The sequence below is a fragment of the Mya arenaria genome, chromosome 17 (assembly GCF_026914265.1).
Source record: "Mya arenaria isolate MELC-2E11 chromosome 17, ASM2691426v1".
Classification (NCBI taxonomy): Eukaryota; Metazoa; Mollusca; class Bivalvia; order Myida; family Myidae; genus Mya; species Mya arenaria.
The window spans coordinates 872,962-895,000 of record NC_069138.1 but is presented as its reverse complement, the minus strand read 5'-3'; the positions used below and the strand labels follow the sequence as shown (position 1 = coordinate 895,000).

Below are 22,039 nucleotides of genomic sequence, written 5' to 3'. Positions count from 1 at the left end.
TTACACTAGTAACACAGCAGTGACCAATCTGCTGTGTATTTGTTTATTGGCTCAGCGACATTTAGGATCCATTTCTATAATAAAACTTCCCAAAACTGCACAACAGGATACTCAGATCGGGGATCTGATAAGACGGCACCAGGCAATTAGATCAGTGAGTTAAATTAACAGAGGTTGTGTTCTATACACCGATTTGGAAGAGGGGAGGGGTGTCACTTAAAGAACGTTTAACAAGCCTTTAAGTACCGCAAATCGAAATAAGTTATATATTAGGGCTACGATTGGACATGACTTTTAGAACAATAAATGTTTGGGGGTTACAAATGGAACGTATGGTTTCGTGCGGATTAAAATAGTGCGAAATAGAATACCACTTATTTTATATTCGTTCAGACGATGTCAACGTTTATGTGAACTTGAAAGAAAGACGAATTATCTTGGTGAGAAACCGAGGGGGACAGATAAGTATAGATAAGTACGCGCCTACGACTCCTCATCGAGCTCAATGCGATATAAGAGTAACAGAGAACGTTCCCATGATGGTGATCGAACCCAAGACTTCTTGATCGAGAGTCTGAAACCGAAGACACTAGACCACACTATCACATGTCAAAGTCATTGAAGGGTGTGTCAATAAAGTATTCCTGGCTCAACCTTATTTTTTTTGCTGGCCGTGCTAGACCCAATATTTACCTATGACAGTATTTATGTGTTATATGTGTGGCCTGGTTGTGTATCGTGTATCTTGTTTGACCTTGTGCCTTGAAACATTATATTGGTTGAATTCAAGGTCACTAGCTTGTCCCTGTAGTCCGCATTGTTTTATCAATGTTAGTGTGCATTGTTTAATCAATACTATTGTATTATGCATATTACAGGAAATACAATACACAGCAAAGTACCTGATTTCCGGCTCCGAAGTTGAATTTCCCGAGTCATTTGTACCAGTAACTGCAGTTGATGTTACAGTATTTTGTACATCAGGACATGAGCTAACATTTGCGTACTGGACGGACATAAACGAGGCTCCAGTAGCAGCAGTTTCAACGGTATTACCAACCGCAGAATGTTGACCGGAAGTCAACAGTGTGTTATCTCGGGTTTTGACGTACTGCATGACTTTTGTTCTTTTTTCAACTGAAAGTCGAAAAAGTGCTGAGGCAATGCTCTGCATTTGACGGTCAAAACCCTCAGCTGTATCAACGCCGCTGGTTACCGGAGATTCATCTACTAACATAGGACTACCAGCATCAGCAGATTCACTTTGTTTCTCTTGAATATTTGCATAAAGTGTTTTCTCCGTAAGACTGATCGGCGTATGTTCAAACGGGGTTTCTGTCTGATGGATTGGTGGACCTGGCTTTTCTTCACTAAAAGCTTGCGTCATTTTGTTGTCCAAATGCAACGTATCAACAGAAGGACCAAGCATACGAATGCCTTGGGCATGAGCTTGGCTAGATTGATGACTTGTCATGTTGTTCTGATTTTGATTCGACATGTGAAAAGGCTTGCTTAACGTGGGCAGCCTCGGAATATGCTGCTGGCTTTGGCATTGGCTTCCCGGAACAGGTGAATTCCCCAACGCACTAGAGATGGTTTCAAATCTGATCAAGGGTGGCAATGAGCTAGGTATTGACAGCTTAGGATATTTTGCTGTGTTTGCTTGGTATTCATGCGTACCTGTGAAAATAACCATTAAAATTGCTATTATTCATTTTTACGGCACAGACAGCTTAAGATATTGTGCTGTGTTTGCTTGGTATTCATGCGTACCTGTGAAAATAACCATTAAAATTGTTATTATTGCTATTATTCATTTTTACAGCACAGTCTTTAGCCTATTTAGACGTTAACAAATAGTGTGTCATGACCAGATTTTATGTATGCATTTTACAGTCTTTATATATAGTATCTGACTATTTTGTGTGAAGAAAACTAAAGACTGTTTACAGTTAACGAGTTAAATTTGTGCAATAAGAAACTGTACCGAAGGGGAATACTAGAGATTTCGAATCTTCATCTGGTGGACATGGCTGTTTCCCGAGGAATGGAGTATCGCTGTCATGAACAAAAAGGTAAACAATTATTATTTTACTTATCGAAAATGAATGCCAAATAATGCACAAAATAAGGAAATTTAAACACTTGCAGCCGGAACAATGCAAGTTTTTTTTTCTTTTTATTACGGCCCGCGCTAACAAAACTGCAGTTGTTTTGTTAAAATGATCAACTATCATTAATTTATAACATTGTTAACTTTCCTAGTGTTAATGTCCATCTCATATTGAATTTTGTAATGACTTATTTGACAAATAACTTTGGATTATCAATCTAAGTAAATGTTGATGTAAAAATGTTGTTGTGTTTTGTTTTTTCAATAAACTACTGACCGTTCCGGTAAGTCAATCGTAACCTTCCAGTTCTGCGTTTTGCCATCAAAAGAGGAGTTTTCTTTGTCTTAAATGAAATTAAAATATATTTTTATGCGCAAACGATATATAAGTGGAAGTATTTCATAAATTTTAAATTGGAGTGTGTGAAATTTTAAATTGGAGTGTGTGAAATTTTAAATTGGAGTGTGTGAAATTTTAAATTGGAGTGTGTGAAATAACATGTAAAGCATAAACGCACGACATACATGTGACAAAAACGTCTGTTAATCAGGCTGGATGAATTTACCAACTCCGGCAGTGTTGCTTGAGCGGTAGTGCAATAACTTGAACAAAATCAATTCTGTATCCATTGTTTACTAGGATACAGCAAGCAACGACCGTTGCGCAATCTTGTTAAATGCATTATGATGAAACATTTCGTATAAGTTGAATATGAAATGTTACTTTCATAGTTCTAAGAATATTTAGATTTGACCGCTCGTGCAACGGTTGTCCGAAATTGTAGTTTTATCAGTATTTGGATATAAAACATCGTTTCAGACAAACCAATGAGTGATGTATTTGTGCATTGGGCAAAAGCGACACAGTGAAACATAATACTGATGTTTAGCCCGTTTGTTTGTTCTTTTGAAGAATAATTGGTGACGTGTTGTCGGCATCGTTGTGCAAAAATAGAAACCTTGGCCATAAAACGAAATACTAATGAAACCTGGTACACATGTTGTCAGACAGAATACACAAATGTTTTGCAACGCATATTACTCTGGTTTTAACTCATTGAGTTACGCCCCCTTTCTGAATGATAAATGTCCTCTTTTTTAATAAAAGACCAAATGGACTAGCGTTTGTTTTTGCTCCGCGGCGTTCTTGTTATACCTGGAATAAGATGCTCGTCAAATGTGTCTTCACGCTTCCTCATTAGTGGGAACAGCCATTTATAATGTTCTTCCATTTTCCCAGAAGAGTCAGTGTTTGCAGATTGTTTCAAAATATTGGCAAGATCATCTTTCTCCAAGTCTTTTGGTCCGGCAACATGAAGGTTATAAACGCCACGTTTTGGTTTGTTGCCTAAAATTTAAAACAATATGTTACACCTCCGAAGTGCCCAAGCACATTGCTTTGCACAAACTTGGATTGAATATTTCATTGGAAAGTCAAACATGATATGTGGAACTTCCACACAACCACCGTAATTCCATTAATGTCAAAGATAATACATCGTCTTACATATTAAGAATACAATAGTATACCCATGAATGAGTTGACATGATCGGAATTGTCGTGTTCCCTTTCAGTGCCAATATTCACTAGCGTCTTGAGTGTGAGACTCAGACTCAGAAAAACGATATTTCTTATGTTGTTGTTAAAATGCCAACACATACATAGTTATTTTGCTAAATAAGTTATTTTAACCCCAAGTAAATTTAAGTATAAAAGATATTTTGAAATATTTAAGAATTCAGTTTTCTGAGCGAGCATCTCGAAATCAGACTTTAGGCGTTAGTGAATATGGGACATCCTGCCTCATCCATTACTTTAATTACGTTTACTTTTGAACTTAAATTATGCTGGTGTTTGTTTTTGTTTTTTTGGAGTTAGATATGCATGCCGTTTGTGAGTATATAAACATAAAAATAAAGGTGTAATCCCCATTGATAACCCGCATATCAAACAGTTTGCGTACCAAATTACGCCACATGGCCAGATTCTACAAATAGCGTACCAACTTTTTGAGTACCGAGTCCTTAAAAAGACTTAATTACCGCGAACCTGACAAGGGGGAGGGGGTTACGGCCTCATATTCTGAAGTGACAACTCACTGTTGTTTGTGCTTTTCTTTGTATGATAACAAGGCAGTGAATAAAAACATGGTTATACCATATTAGACCATTGACATCTTTGTAGGGTTTGAAACTGAACGGTTTGTGATTTCAAAAAACTTGCTGAACATGCTTGATCGTCTTGATCTACCTTTTATTGTTTATATTTTCACCATATTGTTTGTACTTCTAGGCGGGATTGTGCAGCTTCATCACATGCATTGTGGTCATACAGTTATGATAAATATGATTTACCTTCATTACACCGAACAATCATTTTTGTCGACCGCAGGTAACCAAACATCTGCCCTACACCCTGGCTTTCGACGATACTATTGTCCGAAAATCGTAACAGAAAAAGTCCATTTTTCGCTTCAGGGAGTTTCAATGCCTTTAACTTTCTTGTTGCTTCGTCTTTGCTAATGAATCCATATATCCATCTACAAAGAATGACAAATTAATCATGAAATGTAGCGACCAGTGAAACGTATTTACTTTTCGTGTTTAAGAGGTGAAATATACTGCGATCTTACACTAAACAATTGTTCATACTATTTTATGCCGTAAATGACATTTAAACACATTTAATTGTAGATTTTTAGAAAAGCGCCCAATTGCGTTCGAACGTAACGTCATTTCGGAAATGACGTCGTTTGAATTATATCCCAGGCCTGTGATCGCTAACGTGTATAAGTGTTGCAATGATGAAATTAGTATGGAATTTTCCTCCGAAATCGTTGCAATATTCGATTATCAATCACGACTCTTATACTCAAATCATGATTTTAACCTCAAAAGAAAATATTTCTGTTGCATATTTCTTTTTTAACTAAATGTGCTTTTAACACTGTCAACGCACGAATCGTGAATCTTGAAACCGGACAATCCGGCTAATATTTTAGATGTCATCATTCTTCAAAACGTTCACAAAACAGGAACGTGTGGACATCTTGCCATTTCCCCCCAACACTCAAAACAAATAAATATTATCCTTTCCATGGTTTTCGAACGATTCTTACACTTTTCTCGAACACTTTTTAAAATCCATAATTATTTTTCTTTAATTACAATTTAAGGGCTTAACTTCCCTTTTGAAACTTTCCCCCCATACTTGCAGAAAAGTGGTTTTTACCATTGTAATGCGTCTTAACGTTGATCACGACATGTACTAAAACATTTTTCTACGAAAGGAATATCACATTATCCAAATAATTGAAAACGTATACTATGAAGAGGATTGTTTTCCTTATTTGGACTTGAGGACGAACTATAAAATCAAAAACAGTGAACAATATCCAATTAATATCTTTACTCTTTGAAACAGTATAATATTAAGTTTAGTTCACAAGAAATCTCTATAAACAACCGGAAAGCATATACTAAAACAGTTTTGTTTTGCCTCTATCTTAACAAACTAACGTCTTACCCACGTTCCCAATAATTCATGAGGTGTTTGTCTATAAGGTTGTAACATGCCATGAACCACTGCCAGAAGGAGAACGATTGGTCCCTACTCGGCTCAGAGCACTTGGCATCAAACTCTGACTTTACTTGAGGCAAACGATCCTACATTGTACATTGTGGGACAATTATATGAAAGAGAATACAACTCAATATACTACGATCGGAACTTTTCGGTGATTTTCCATCGAATAGAATCGGGTGTATATGGACGTTTCCGAATCGTTTACATTTAACTGCAACTTCAAGTAGATTGTGTAGTAATTTCAATTTATCAGTTAAACCTATTTAAGCAATACTGCACTTCCCTGGTACATTATATAGTATGTATGCACTGTGTTGTTTGTGGAGTTTTGTGCTGCTCTTCTATGTTTCTTGTTTGTGATTTTATGTTCTATGTCTTTGGCGTTTACCCAGTGCCATTAAACCGGGTTTATGTTTAAACTTTTTGATACTGAGCTTGTTTCTGTAGCTTTTTGCATAAATATTGCACTTTGACCTTGAAATAATACAATAAAACACTACAATTAATTAATATTATAATTATTACTAATTGTACGAACTACTTCTACTGAGGAACCGGCATGGCATACATCCGAGGTTGTTTTCGATGGAAAATGGCCGAGGAACTCCGACTTAACATAATACGATCAATCATTTCAGTTCAATATTATCTACGTGTTTAAAATGTATGTGATTGTTAAATTGCAAAATTAAATAAACTGAAAATGTATATTATTTAATTTACAACTCTGCAATAGTGACCGAGGGGTACGTTTGTCTTTGGTGGTATCATAAATACCACTCCAGCCCCGCAAGATGATGTCAACGATCGACTGGTTTTGTTCTCAGAATTACCAGTAACGTACTTATACTCGTAGGTTTGCTATACTTGGGGTTTAGCTTAAGAATTACAGAATGGTGCAGCACCCTCTTACTTTTATAACATTCTTCTGCCCTCGTGGAGACCAGAATTGGAACCCTTTATAGATGCATAAGATCGTCAAATATTGATTTTGATTTGATTAAAATCAATAATATGATAAAAAATGCATACTAACTTTATGTATATTTGGCAGTTGAAACTTTACATCACTTGTAACAAAACACAGTTCCTAATATTTTCTTTCAAAATTTATAATGTTTAAATTTTATTCATCCTAATAAAATGAGCCCTTTTCCCCCGTGTGCCTCTTCTATAGCGGTAGCTACATATATGAGCATTGCTACTAAGGTGACACTCTTATTCAAAATCAATACATACACATGTCCAAAAAACGTAAATTGTGAGTTATAAACCTTAAACAACTAATAATGCATTTATGGAAAATATTAATTACTGAAAACAAGATTTAATGTATAATTTTAATAGCTGAAAACGCAAACATATTAAATAATAGGTGAGTGCTTAAAGATTTATTGTGATCTACTATCGTTTCATAAGGTTAGAAATACCGAGTTTTTTGTACCTTTCTTTCAAATTAAACTTGGTACCCTTCATAAGAACCATTGTTTTCGACATTTATTCATCTTTTTTGATGTATAAAAACAATTGTATTTATTAAGGTAAATCTTATTTGGGACTAAAAGTGCATCTTAAGGTTTATGTACATTTATTCAACAGGCGAGTAAATAAACTATACTGTCTTTGTCACGTTTTATTTCGTATGTAAAAGAGAGTTTTCAGTTAAGTACTGCTTGGTCGCATACCAAATGATAATAGTATACCTCACATAATTATGATCCTTCTTTACTAATATGAACGGCATCGGGCCTTAAAACAGTATAGTGTTCAATATGTAGTTTAGCAGGCCTTATTAAAAATAATGACCGTTCACTATTTTGTATAAGGCCCGCTAAAGACCAGATATGTTAAACCGTTTACAAGACAAATATTTTAAGCGTACCAGTCTAAACAAGAAGACTGTCGTCTGAACGAATTAAATGTGCTTGTTTTACAGTATAAGATGCCTTAACATGTAAAACAAACCTTCCTATTGGAGTTCCGAGCTACACAGAACGGTATAAAATAAGAAATAATACAGACCACCTCGGTCCTCGTGACATTGTAGTAACCTGCCAGTCAGTCCGCGAACATTGAATGTTTGCGGGCTGACTAGGAGGTCACTATAATGCGAGGAGGCCCTCCGTGGTATGGGATATTTCTTAAGAGCAAATCATGAACTCAAACTGGATTCATAAAATTACCATACTAACGAAGCAAAATTTCTGCAATGAAACCAGTGTTTCGTCCGATTCATCGCAGCCTGGAAAGAAACAAATGGCAATAAATTATAAAACAAATTTTGCCGAATTAGAAGATTCGACACAAACCCGATTGTTTGACACACGGATTATTGTGGAAAAATACAAAACAATTTGTTATTAATTCAACAGTTATACCATTTTTTGGCAACAAAATTACCGATCAACCGATGTTTTAGGTGTTTAATATTGTCGTCTGTCAAAGCTCTGGTAGGACACAGTCTTCTTATCTTGGCGTTCAACATCTCGGCAATGGTGGACCATGGTAGCTCAACCGGAACGCAAACTGGCAGCTGAAACTGGAAAGAATATGCCATAAACTAAAATTAGTTTTCACTTTGACAATTCAATTATTCGTAAACGAACAATCAACAGAATTAAGAATAAGAGATTATTCGAAAACTATTCCACGTATAAAATTTGGTTGAATTTCATGTCGTCTCAAAATAATGCCCTGCTATATCAAGATTTACGGCAAGGATAACAAAGGGAATCAGTAGAAGACTGATGAAAATGATTCTACCAACAACAACAACAATAATAATAACAACAGCAACATCAGCAGTACCACATTTGTGCTGAAACATTCCCACATGATGGAAGCCATTGCGTGGCACTGCTGGTTAGTCGCCGTCACAATCACGAGAGGCAAGGACACCGTCTGAAATAAAGATTTTTATAGCTAAAACAATGTCTTTTTTAATAAACGTTAAACGAGGTTTCCATCGACTTACAAAACATGTTTGAATTGATTTATTTTCATGAAAAAAGAAAAACAAGTACAATTTTTGTTGAATCTCGCTTTTTATTGTGTTTGTGTTGGGTATGGTTTCGGTGTGGTTTATGAAAAGGCTTATTTAATAACGGATCCCTTATTGTCTTTTGTTCATAATGGTAAAATATTGTTTGCCAACAAACAAAACTGAATTAATACACTGCCTTGTTGTGACACATTATACATACCAACAGCAAAGTCTCATCAAACTTGGTCACAAACACAAATCGATATTTCTCTTCATGCACCTGCTTTCCCGATTTCGGTCTCTTAATCTTGTCCACCGTTAAACTGTTGAATGTTGCTTTAAACCTCCCCTTGTTTTCTTTGGTAAACCTCACGGATGGTTTTCCATTGACATCTTTGCGTCTGCCCACAACCATTTCAAAGTCCAGTTCACGCCCATTCCAACAGTCATTTAAATCTTCATCGTACAGAAGGTAAGCCTTTACTTCCATTGATTTCAACAAGTCTGTCATTTCCGCAGCTAATATTCTACAAAGTAAAAGTTGGTCAAAAACGAACTCGATCCATCGAGATTATTATTGCATTAATAATAAAGATTCCCGAGAGTAAAGTCATTAAGTTTAACTACTTAATTGAAAATACTACACGATCTATTTGCAACGCAGTTAAATGTAAATAATTCTGTAATTGTAAACCGTCCATATACATCTGAGGTTGTTTTTGTTTAAAAATGGCCGAGGTCTTCCGAATGATTAAAAAAATAGAAATTACTACGCGATTTACTTGCGTAGCTAAATGAAAGATTTCTGACATTGTAGACCTAGATGTATTCGTAGGAAAATGGCCGAAGAGTGGCGAACGATAAAACCTAAAAAATACTGACAAAAAGTTGGGTATAGCCTACCTTACAGTAAAGAGGCTATCAGGAGTGTTCTTTTTGCCCAATTTCCCCTGTTTCAGCACGTATATCGACTGATCTGTCACGAGAAACGTTCTGTGAAATGGAAACACATGGTAGAGGTATTTTTTGATATATGTTGTGTCTTAAATAAGTTCTGTGTAATGTTATACAAGACCAAGTTGATAAGATATATCTGTTTTGATAAACATCACGAAAAAAGGTATTTTGGTTTCAAAGCAAATGACGCCAAAATTGTGCTTAATATAGCAAAAAGATAAAAGTACGGTGTTTAATTCTTTAACAGACTCAAAAAGTTAAGCTTTTCAATATTTTCCAAAAATTTTTTTATCACGCGAACAAAATCTTTTAGAGGTTTACTTTTTTATGAGGTCAATCACAGTCCTGGCTATTGCCTGCTTGATTTCACTGATCGAGTTCTCATTCACTAGTCTAGACAGTTGTTCAATAACGATCGCGCGCAGCTCTTGAAGGAATCCCCAAATTTCTGAGCTCCTGGACGGTTAACAGTACACACATGTATATCATTGAAAACTTGTATCATAGTTGCAATATTTCAATAACAATATTTAATTAGTTTGAAAATACTAATAATTGGATTAAAACGAAAGCAGAGAAACAATGAAGGTATTTTATAAACGTTTTCTTTTTGCGTTTGAAGTACACGCATATACACTTATGTCGCAAACGTCAAAAAATATAAAATAATTATATACACCCTCCGAATACCTCTTTGCTATAGGTTCAACATTTGCATCTGCGTATAGTTCTGCATATTGTAGTTTAAACTGCTGCTTCCATTCTTCAATCTGATTGTTCAGTGTCCTTGTCAGCTCCGGCAATATTTCTTGGATACTGCCCAACAGTCTCCCACATTCCTTTAACAATTCATTTATAAATTTCATTTAGGATAATAAGAACAAAATTGGTCTTACTAAATTACTTCATTCGACACTTTAACACTGGTACCACCAAACATTTACATTGAGGATGTTACAGCCTTAGCTGTGTCCATATCGAATGCTACTTCATTTTCGAGTCGAATCCTGCATAAAAAACCTGTTAAGCTACTTAGTGCATTTGCGTACCGCGTACGGATCAGTACCATATATAACAACATAACATGAGTATTTGCGTTAGGCGTACCACCCTCTTCAGTACTGCGTTCCTCTTAAAAAAGCACCGAATGCCGCGTACCAAAATGTTTTTCCCTACATAGTCAATGTTTGTTGTTTAGATACCTGTCTAATTGGTTCGATGTTTTCTAGGGTAATTTGCAAAGCAATTTGAACATCCTGCTCTTCATCGATATCTCCCACGTGTTGCAGACCTGAAATTGAGGTTAACATGAACTAGTTCTTCGTAAGATTGCTTTAAAGACTAACATACTTTAAATAGCATTATACAAACTACTTGGGAAGGCCATGAAAATAAATATAAACCCGATTTAGATGCCTAAGGTAAGGGCCAAAACAAAACTGAAAGATATAAACGTATAGACACCCTAAAAGGCCACACACACAAACACACATCAAAATTGCTTTATCAATACATGGTGGTATTACAGCCTTGGATTGGCCAGTTAAAGACGAGTTCGCTGGACAAACCACACAACTGTGTGAATCACAACAAGTTAGAACTCAACTCAACTCAACTTATCTTTATTTCCACCGAAATCGATGATATGCATTATATGTACAAACAACTTAAATAATTGCTAATTACAATACAATACAATGTTTAAATACTTATGTATGCATGGTTAAACATGAACATTTGATTTAGATATGATATAATGTTTAATAGTCTACACATATTATATACCATGATATATATGAAAAGATATGTTTTACTTTGTTACCTTTCTCCAGATTATGTATCGTTTTCGCTAAACACTGAAATAGAAAATACCAAAATAATAAATAGCATGGTCATTACTAATATGACAGAAAATTACTCCCATTTTGCCGATCAAAAGACGTCTACCAATGATTCCCATTTTAATGGCGTCTCCTCTGGTTTCCTATTATAAATATGCCTTACCATGTTCCTTACTTAAAAGATGATGCTTTTTTTTCCCATTCAAAAGATACCTCCAAAAGTTGGCCCATTTAAGAGAGGTATCCCCATTTTCCCATTTAAAGGACGCATGCCGATGTTGCACCCTTTAAAATACGTATCACCATGTTTCCCAATTTAAAATACGTATCACCATGTTTCCCAATTTAAAATACGTATCACCATGTTTCCCAATTTAAAATACGTATCACCATGTTTCCCAATTTAAAATACGTATCACCATGTTTCCCAATTTAAAATACGTATCACCATGTTTCCCAATTTAAAATACGTATCACCATGTTTCCCAATTTAAAATACGTATCACCATGTTTCCCAATTTAAAATACGTATCACCATGTTTCCCAATTTAAAATACGTCCCAATATGTTTCCAAATTTAAAATACTTCTCACCATGTGTCCCATTTTAAACGACGTATTTCTTGTGTCCAAATATTAACGACGTCTCTCTATGTTATCCAATTGAATATAGGTCAGCTAACAATGGAGCTAGACAATTAAACAATGCAGTTATAAATTTAAACGACAAAAACATGAAACAGAATGAAATACAAGTGTTACCTCTTTTAACTCTTTAGCCTTGGTTAAATGTAACAAAACTTCGTCTTGCCTCTCAGACTGTAATCAAAGAACAATATTCGAAATGCAGTTCATAATATTTTAAGAAAGCATCGAAATACAAAAAGCACAAACTATTATAAAGCAAGTCTCATAACTCGACTTTTAACGCTAGAGAAATAATTGTGATTGTCTTTTGATAATAGACGCTTGGGTTGGGTTTTGCTTTCATTTTTTAAACAAAAGTCATTCTTGCAATTTGCTGTAGGTAACTGGACACTCAGTTATTGCTAATCGTTGTAAAAAATCACAAAATTCTAAGTTAATCTTGCTTCTTTTGAACGCGTTTTTTTTTAATGGAAAGGTATGTCTAAATGATTGTAGCCTGTGAGATGCTTCCAGCGGAGAACTACATATATACTTTCGGTGTTATATCTTTATCAACGATGATAAGCCCACAACTAGAATGCGATACCTTTGTTTAAAACTATCATTTACGTGTGAATAACTGATGTTTGTAAGCATATTCTGATAAAAAATAATTATCAAAAAGTTACTTAAAATTTTCTACAAAAGTATTTTTTTATCGGAGTTTTTTGTTTTTCATTTTTTTGACAGCGAAATTTAAGTACTTTACATGTGAGAACTCCGAGCATGACTTAGGATTTTTTATAATATAACACTAAATTCGGAAATTTATTTTGCTCTAAATTCATACATTCTAGGTGTAAAGCGTTTTTTGTTCATAACCTGAAAAACGCCAAAAAATAGCTTTTTTATGATTCCTCCAAAATTTTAAAAAGCATCAGCACCTACTCCTCAACAAAATATCTGCGTATCCAGTTACCGTAAATTGATTGTTGAGAACTTTGTTTAAAGATTACAGCGTGATTAGAACCACTGATGTTAACGTTTAAACATGAAATATTTTATGATTTGCTCACAAATTTAAATATAAAGAAGTTATATTCTGAAATAGTCTAAATTCGTGTTAGCAATACAGAGATCACAAGTGTATCCATTAAACAGAGCAGTAGCGATTTGAAATTTGACAAAAATAAAGTAAACAACATGGTGACCTTGAACAAAATTCTAAACAATCGAAACGCGAGTGTACTGGATCATCGGAATGCATTGTTTTTACACATAGGCTAGCTTAAGTGTATGTTGTTCGCTAATATAATATAACATACAGCGCTTACTAACTACTTACTGGACACAATGCCATGATAAGGTCCTGCTCCCGTCTTATACAGATAACCGCCATCTCAACTACTGTGCCATCGTTTATCTAGGGATTATATAAAAATCCATGCATAGCAAATATCATTATCAATATTCACGATACAATCGTTTGATACGCAGCTGTCATAAAATAGTTTTTATATAAATGGTTTGTTAAGGGGAAAATTCGAAGTCGAAAAAACAAGTTAACAAACGTTACAACGTTATTTAACCAAGCTTATAGTGCGTGCGTGTGTTGCCATACACGTAGATAACATCCATAACTTATATAGTTATTCAATCTATAACGGATAATAGTTTTTCTACACACATAATATGCTCTATTTTGCTTCCTAACGCGAAGAAAATTAGCATACGTATTAGTCTCAAAATTAGATTTAAGGCCATTATAACGCAGCAGTTTTCACAACTTATACGGTTGCTACGCCATAATTGAATATTGATCTTTAAGTCGCTGTTAGGATGTTCACATAAGACTTTCTTTATTTTATTTGATACTGAATGTTAACCTATAAAATACAAAATAGCCAACATCATTTTCAATACATTTCTTAAACAATAACCTCATGCCTACCTTTTGCTTCAGTTGATCAAAGGCTCGTAGTCTTTGCAAATAATTTGTTACAGCTCCTTTGTTATCATTGGCTGTTTCTCCTGGTCGACTAAGTTCTAGTTTCCTTTTCATCTCTGTAACAAATTCGTCACTAAGTTTTTCTTTGTTTGCTTGAAAACGACTCTTGGCGCATCTGAAATGTTTCTGCTCAGTCAGTAAAATTGATACAAAATGGGTGGAAAGTAAATCCTATGATATTAAGGAACATGTCCAAAGAATGGAACATTAACTAAATATCGATTAGATTGTTACAATGTTTCATTGCCATCAAGTTTTTTTCTTTGCTATCAAGTATTTTCATAACAATCAAACTATTTCATTGGCATTAAGCTTTTTCATTAAGCCTTTGCATTCCTATCAAGCCTTTTCATAACCAGCGAACTATATAATTGCAATCAATTAAGCCTTTGCATTGCCATCAAGCCTTTTACATCGCTATCCGTGCTAAATCAGTGTGTAGATAAATAATGGCCTCTGTGGTTGTCTCTTTTCGTTAAATTGATTTAAATTAATTATAAAATCATATTTCATAACTTATTTAAATCTCAAGTGATAATAAATTCACAAGGAAAATAAAGAAAAGGGAAACAGAAAAGCTTACGTATATAGTTTAAAGCATTTCTGGAACCAACTGTCCATGTCATTTCGGAGAAAAATGTCAACCTCAAGTTCTTTGAGCAACTTGTCCCATTCGGTTGACAGATATGTGAGATCTGGATCCTGCAACTAAAGTGGAATAAAAGCAATAATTTGAAATTAACTGAGGGACAAGCCCAGTTGAAGTAAGCCAAACCAATCGGATCATCTCAGCCATTTCCCTTCGAAAACAGCCTCGGATGCATTCGGAACTCCTCGGCCATTTTCCATCGAAAACAACCTCGGATGTATGCCGGTACATTAAGGGAAGTAGTTCGTAAAAACGAATAATAAAGTGTTAATTATGTGAAGTGTTTTAAAATGTATTTTGTATATCAAAGTGTTAATTGTTGCCAGTGCACTGTATTATTGCATAAATAATAAAAAAAAATCCCGAGAGAAAAGTCCTTAAGTTTAACTGCTTAATTGAAATTACTACGCGATCTACTTGAAGCGTAGTAAAATGTTAAGAATTCTGACATTGTAAACCGTCCATATGAATGGAATCGAACGTTGAATAACAACTATACAAACATGAGTTCAAAACATAAATTGATTGACAAAATATTAGGACTTAAAATATCAAACAAATATGCAAATGAAGACTATATTAAACAAACAATTTAAGGAGTGGTAAATAAACCTCAAAATAAATGGAATAATACGTTTGAAGACCTCGACTGGAAATCAATATATTTAAATCCCATTAAATGTAGTATAGACACAAAGCTTCGAGCGTTTAAATGTAAGCATATCAATAGAATATTGCTGACTAACACACATTTATTCAATTGTAGGATAGTTATGTTTATCCTTTGTGGTATGTCTAACGTACATATCGAAAAAATAGAGCAACTATTCTGGGAGTGCCAGCAGAGTCTTTTTTGGTCAAAAATCAAATCAGTTAAAAATAATATCCCAGAACTTTTTGATTATTAAGCAATATAATTTCGTGTACAACTCAAAACAGATCATTAAGCAATAACTAACTTCATTGTTTTCATTTAAAAAAAAAAAACACTTGTATATAATATTGACAGCAAAATACTATATTTACAAATGTAAGGTGAACCACTATTAATTTAAATACGAATATTTACAGAAAGAAAAGAAATAGAAGCACATACAGTTTTTACTAAAAACAAACTTAATACGTACATAACAGAAAATTGAATCGACTAGTCTTGGAATAACCATATATAACTCAAGTTCTACTTTGTAAAGCATACCTTCTGTCTCTTACTATCATGAGCGTAGCTGCCTATACGCAGTTACGCAGCTGAATGCACATGATTCTGACACATATATTTTTTAAAAATCAGCCAAAGTTGATCCTAAACGTCTATTTTCCAGTACTAAATAAAGCATCTCATCACGTCCGGAATGCACCGGATTGCACCATGGTTTTCAAAGATTTTCCGAGGGGTATGCCCCCGGACCCCCTTAGCACAATTATGAATCCACATGAATAGAGGGCTAGCTACGCCCCTGAATATTATAATAAAAGTATGTATGTACATAGCTATTCTACTTACAAAGCAAACTACGATATATTTTGTTCAGTTTAACCTGGAACAAAAGTATCTTTCTCACTTTTCTCACTTTTTTTTCTATAATTTACTTGTCATTATATTCTTTAAACACTCTCCTCAACCGATTTAAATATTATTCACAGAATCTGCATACATTTTACATACATGTTTATTACAAATATATATCTCTTTTTCAACAGTAGTATGTGTATACTATTTATTAATGTAAACATGTATAGTAAGTTAATAAAAAAAAAAATAAGCGCAAGCCATTCAGAATTAAACGGAACAAAAATGGAAAAAAGGATATATGGTCTGATATGGTTCAATCATGCTTTGATTATCCGTTACGTGTTAATGCTGCACTCTAACAGATTGTCAGTTTTTACTTTTATAAATTTTTTCTCAGAATCAGCTGATTTTGGCACCAGGGCCTTCAATTCAGTCATATAAGACAACACACTAAAGAACAGATTTCAATTGTTTTGAAAACTGCCGAATAACTCGTTTTTCTTAGAGTGTAAGTAACGCTTTTAGTCATAACATGTCATTTTCGAACGTAAATATGAAACACTGCAATCTGATATTTTGTCAGCAGTCTAATATTACTTGTTTCCAGACATTTACGAAAAAATTGGCTCATTCCCAGACAAAAAAGGTTGTCAAAACGGTCTATCTGCGAGAGTGCAGATTTAAAATAAAAACAAAATGTGTAAACATGTGTTTATGACAAAAATGAAAAAGCACATGAAACACCGATAAGTCACTCTCTTTTGGTGAACTGTGTCCTTGAAAGTTGAGAAATACACGACAAAATAAAAATATTTTACATAATGTAAACATTTAGTGACTTTGAACATGTTGATTGTAACTAAATGCATAGTTCTTATATCTCACGTGATCTGACTATGTTAGTTCTGGCTTCCATAACTCTTATGTTGATATTTATTTTTTTGATGTTCGCTACACATTAAAGTTATGGCGAAACCCCAATACCAAAGCCAACCAGAACCAACTGAGTATAATGATGCATTTAAATGACTCTGCAATCACATGACCATGATGACGTCGATGGATTCTAATTTTAGCATTGGCTTCACATTGTTCATTTAGTTGAAACCAATTGCAGTAAGGTTGAAAATACCTGTTGGTAAGTAAAAACAATTAATTTATTCCAAATTTGTTATCAGTTATATTTCTAATTATTAGAAATAGAAAAATAACAGAAAAATAAACACTACATTTGTGAGGTCAAATGTAGATCACGTGGGTATTTTCTGAAATTCTTGTTATCACGTGATTAAATATTAACACAACTATGACCTAGTTAAGGATTGCTTATAAACGGAGTTATTATACAGATAAATCAACCATCTATTAAGCTTTTTTGGTTTTGAAAATGTGTTTGTGAAGTACATTTTTCTTCGTTTACAAGATGATATAGTTAGTTTGTCTGTACAATGTACACAAGTGAAATAACAGCACGACATAAAAATGTCACGAATTCTGGTTGGGTTTGGATACGGCGTTCTATTTAGCGAACACGTAATAAATAACGTGTTCGCTGAAGTTCTTTAGCTAAACTATGTAAACTGTTCATATAACCACCATGGCCAATTTCATACAGCCACACACTGACAGTACGGTTCTGATCAGTTGAAATGATACTGTCGCATAACACACCCGTCTAAAAATAGACACTTTTGGTTTCCCATATTTGAGGTGGAAAGCGTTTATTCAACTGCGTCGTAAATATGTTTTTTCCATGTAAACTCACCTCACCCTCCATGCCATCTGATATTTGTATTATTATACCGAACAACTATTGTTAACACCGGCAATTGCGCAAGAAGTCAACAAGATCATATCGACTATGTACACATAATAGTTAGATGACATGAAGTTATATTTTAATGATTAAGAAAGAATAGGCGAAGTGAGCGGAGCGAACGAACCCTTCCCTCTAACGCAGGGAGTGTGTATTGAATGAGTGGCAGTAGGTGAACCTAAAAAGCCCGCGATAGTTAACATTCTTAATGATTGAGCCTAGTACTTTATGATTGCTTTTCTGCAATTGCATTGGCCTAAAATGTAGGTTGTATTCTAAGAAGTGATTATTTTTTCCCAGTCTTTTTTTAGTATTACGTCATGTACTAAACTTTTTCCGGCTTATTGAAATTTATATTTTTAGATTTTAGCGTCTTTTTTAACACGGATTTTTTATCTTATCAAATTTACTGATACATTAACATCACTATTTAAATTAGTATCATTGTTTGAATGATATTTTGTTTCATTTTTTATCAGTGATTTTGCTGATTTGTTGTGTATCAATACTATCTATAGTGCAAGGACTATACAGATGTAATTGTGTACTGTATAATGAAACAAATATTGCATATCCTCGGACACCTATACGACTGCCGCTTAAGTACCCCTGGTAGGATCGAACTTGTGTTACGACCTCTAGTGTGAGATACATACACCTATACGGCTGCCACCCCAAGTACCCCTGGAAGGGATCGAACTTGTGTCACAATCTCTAGGGTGAGAGACGTACACCTATATGGCTGCCACCCCAAGTACCCCTGGTAGGGATCGAACTTGTGTCACAACCTCTAGGGTGAGAGACGTACACCTATACGGTTGTCACACCAAGTACGCCTGGTAGGGATAAAACTGACAACTTCTAGGGTGAGAGACGTACACATATACGACTACCACCCCAAGTACGCCTGGTACGGAGAGAACTGACAACTTCTAGGATGAAAGACGGGCACATATTCGACTCTCACCCCAAGTACGCCTGGAAGGGAGCGAACTGACAACTTCTAGGGTGAGAGACGGGCACCTATTCGACTCTCACCCCAAGTACGCCTGGTAGGGATCGAACTGACAACTTCTAGGGTGAGAGACGTACACCTATATAACTGCCACCCAAAGTACGCCTGGTACGGAGCGAACTGACAACTTCTAGGGTGAGAGACGGACACCTATTCGACTCTCACCCCAAGTAAGCCTGGTAGGGATCGAACTGACAACTTCTAGGGTGACAGACGTACACCTATTTAACTGCCACCCAAAGTACGCCTGGTACGGAGCGAACTGACAACTTCTAGGGTGAGAGACGGGCACCTATTCGACTCCCACCCAAAGTACGCCTGGTAGGGATCGAACTGACAACTTCTAGGGTGACAGACGTACACCTATTTAACTGCCACCCAAAGTACGCCTGGTACGGAGAGAACTGACAACTTCTAGGGTGAGAGACGGCACCTATTCGACTCCCACCCAAAGTACGCCTGGTACGGAGCGAACTGACAACTTCTAGGGTGAGAGACGGGCACCTATTCGACTCCCACCCAAAGTACGCCTGGTAGGGATCGAACTGACAACTTCTAGGTTGAGAGACGGGCACCTATACGGCTGCCACTCCAAGTAAGCCTGGTTCCAAGTAAGCCTGGTAAGGATCGAACTTGTGTCACAACCTCTAGGGCGAGAGACGTACACCTATACGGTTGCCACCCCAAGTACCCCTGGTAGGGATCGAACTCACAACCTCTAGGATGAAAGACGGACACCTATACGGCTGCCACCCAAAGTACCCCTGGTAAGGATCGATTTAATGTCACAACTTCTAGGGTGAGAGACGTACACATAGACGACTACCACCCCAAGTACCCCTGGTAGGGATCAAACTGACAACCTCTAGGGTCAAAAACGGACACCTTTACGACTAATGCCACCACAAGTGACAACTGCTTAAAACTTCCAATCAGGGTTAAAGGGAAGGGTACACTGTAAATTTTACTAAATACATGTACATTTTCATTGGTAAAGACTGTCTTAATTATAGTGTTCAGAATGTTTGAAAATAATTTCTTTATACTGTATTCTTCCAAGAGTTCCTACGGCATGGAACACTCCTGTGTCATCACATATGACATATTCAGACAAAAATAAGAACATTAGATCATGTTGAAATCTCCCTCATTTGCACGGACGTTTAATTCAAAATGCGTCAGGTACGCCTTTGGAATGTGATGATGTTATCAATTATTTCGTTTGGTGCTATCAATAGGACTCAGGGGCATAGCTAACCGTCTATTTGCGTGGATTCATTATTGTGTTAGGGGGTACCGGGGGCATGCCCCCTCGGAAAGTTTTGAAACCCATGGTGCAATTTGGACGTTCTGATGCGCTTTATTTAGCACGGGAAAATGGACAGTTTATGGATTATGTAGTCAAGTACGCATACTGCAACTCTCGTCGATTTTTTTTTACAGAATCGAATGAATTCACGCGTACTCGCGTGTAGGCAGGTACGCGCCTGTGACTAGTAGAAATTGTTCTTCAAAAGTTTTTCATTTTTCATTTTTGTTTGATTTAGAAGTGATATTCACAGAAACAAGTTTACCTTTTGCATGAAAGCTATCATTCCCACGGGTTTTTCGCCAGTTTTTCCGTTCGTGCCCCAAACGTCGGTTTCAAGAGGACTGGCCATCTTCGCAAACCTACAAAGACTATCATGCTTAGCTTTGATAAGAAACGGAGACACGAAAAATAGTTATACAATACAGTTTTAATCAAGAAAACGCTGCTGTTTGTCTCTCGTTCTTTTGAAGACAAATACAATCATATAAAGTATTCCTGCTTGAACTCATCTCAAAATTACATAATATACCAACATGTGTAAAATCATCTACTGAATATTAAAATAAATCAACCCAATTACCTTTTTCTGTAATAATCACGTACCTATCTTGCTTCAATAGCGAACAGCACATTGTCATTTTCAGAAAAAGCAAAACCGAAAGTAGAGTACGCAGTAGCGGTTTATTTATAATAGCGATTTTCAGAAAACGGCCGAGTAGAGAATCGCTCTTGTTTACGGGCGGCTGATAAAACGTTGAAGTCCGCTCGTGTTTAAAATTGATATTGTTTCGCCGATGATCAGCAGTACACAGTATGTTTATTTATTAAAGGGACTTGCTCAGATTTTATTGGGTCAGATTTATTTTTTTTGACCCGTAAACAAAATGCTAGTTTCAATGATAATGTTTAAAGCTCTCACAGATTTACCGTTTTTACAAGCTTTTTTTTATTTTTTTGAGTTGGAAAGGGCAAACTTTTGCGTAAATATCTGCAAACCAATGATAAAAGATTGCTGACAAAAATCAGAGCGCAGATTTGCATATTTCCGTTAGAAAATTAATGTTTTATGGCTTAAACCGTTAAGAAAAATGCATAAAACATGATTTTTTTTAACTTAAATATAAAAATCTGCGATTTATTTTTGTCAGCAGTCTTATATCACTGGTTTCAATGGATTTTCGCCAAAAATGGCTCGTTCCAAGACAAAATAATAATAAAAGGATGTCAAAACGTTCAATCTGTGAGAGTACAGCTTTAAACTAGAGCTCAGTTGTTTTATTTTGCCGAAAAGCTGAAATATGATATAGTTTAGGCTTGTTTTTACAAATATCAATTTAAATGGGTATCAATGATGCTTACTTCATGAATAAAATTACGTAGAATAACCTAATTTCACCTGATTTAAAAACACTCGTTGCCAACATAAATAAGAGCTGTCACAGAGACAGCGCTCCAAACTATTCCGCTGCGTTTAAGTTTAATGATTGCAGATTTGATATAACATACATGGACCACTGTAAAATTTGATTGCATGCAAAACCTTACCCATAATTTCTATGTCAAATAATAAAGGGACAAAATTTGCCTTTTATGCAAGATAAAGTTAAATACTTGATTGTA

General features: G+C 35.3%; 1 protein-coding gene across 1 annotated transcript in view; it reads right to left on the bottom strand.

Moving 5' to 3' along the window:
• Window positions 1-21,036, bottom strand: part of LOC128224038 (signal transducer and activator of transcription 1-alpha/beta-like) — a 23,150-nt gene extending 2,114 nt beyond the window's left edge. The window contains exons 1-21 of the mRNA XM_052933651.1: window positions 21,023-21,036; window positions 20,682-20,778; window positions 14,698-14,822; window positions 14,058-14,229; window positions 13,452-13,529; window positions 12,242-12,298; window positions 11,462-11,495; window positions 10,842-10,930; window positions 10,330-10,478; window positions 9,961-10,095; window positions 9,586-9,675; window positions 8,903-9,209; window positions 8,508-8,600; window positions 8,100-8,238; window positions 7,883-7,941; window positions 5,640-5,779; window positions 4,469-4,653; window positions 3,270-3,461; window positions 2,391-2,457; window positions 1,988-2,058; window positions 903-1,680 (exon numbers count right to left, since the gene is read on the bottom strand). Of these exons, the coding sequence (XP_052789611.1) occupies window positions 903-1,680; window positions 1,988-2,058; window positions 2,391-2,457; window positions 3,270-3,461; window positions 4,469-4,653; window positions 5,640-5,779; window positions 7,883-7,941; window positions 8,100-8,238; window positions 8,508-8,600; window positions 8,903-9,209; window positions 9,586-9,675; window positions 9,961-10,095; window positions 10,330-10,478; window positions 10,842-10,930; window positions 11,462-11,495; window positions 12,242-12,298; window positions 13,452-13,529; window positions 14,058-14,229; window positions 14,698-14,822; window positions 20,682-20,768 (3,047 nt within the window). The 5' untranslated portion in view covers window positions 20,769-20,778; window positions 21,023-21,036. The remainder of the gene's footprint in view (window positions 1-902; window positions 1,681-1,987; window positions 2,059-2,390; window positions 2,458-3,269; window positions 3,462-4,468; window positions 4,654-5,639; window positions 5,780-7,882; window positions 7,942-8,099; window positions 8,239-8,507; window positions 8,601-8,902; window positions 9,210-9,585; window positions 9,676-9,960; window positions 10,096-10,329; window positions 10,479-10,841; window positions 10,931-11,461; window positions 11,496-12,241; window positions 12,299-13,451; window positions 13,530-14,057; window positions 14,230-14,697; window positions 14,823-20,681; window positions 20,779-21,022) is intronic.
• Between the last annotated feature and the right edge of the window lie 1,003 nt (window positions 21,037-22,039).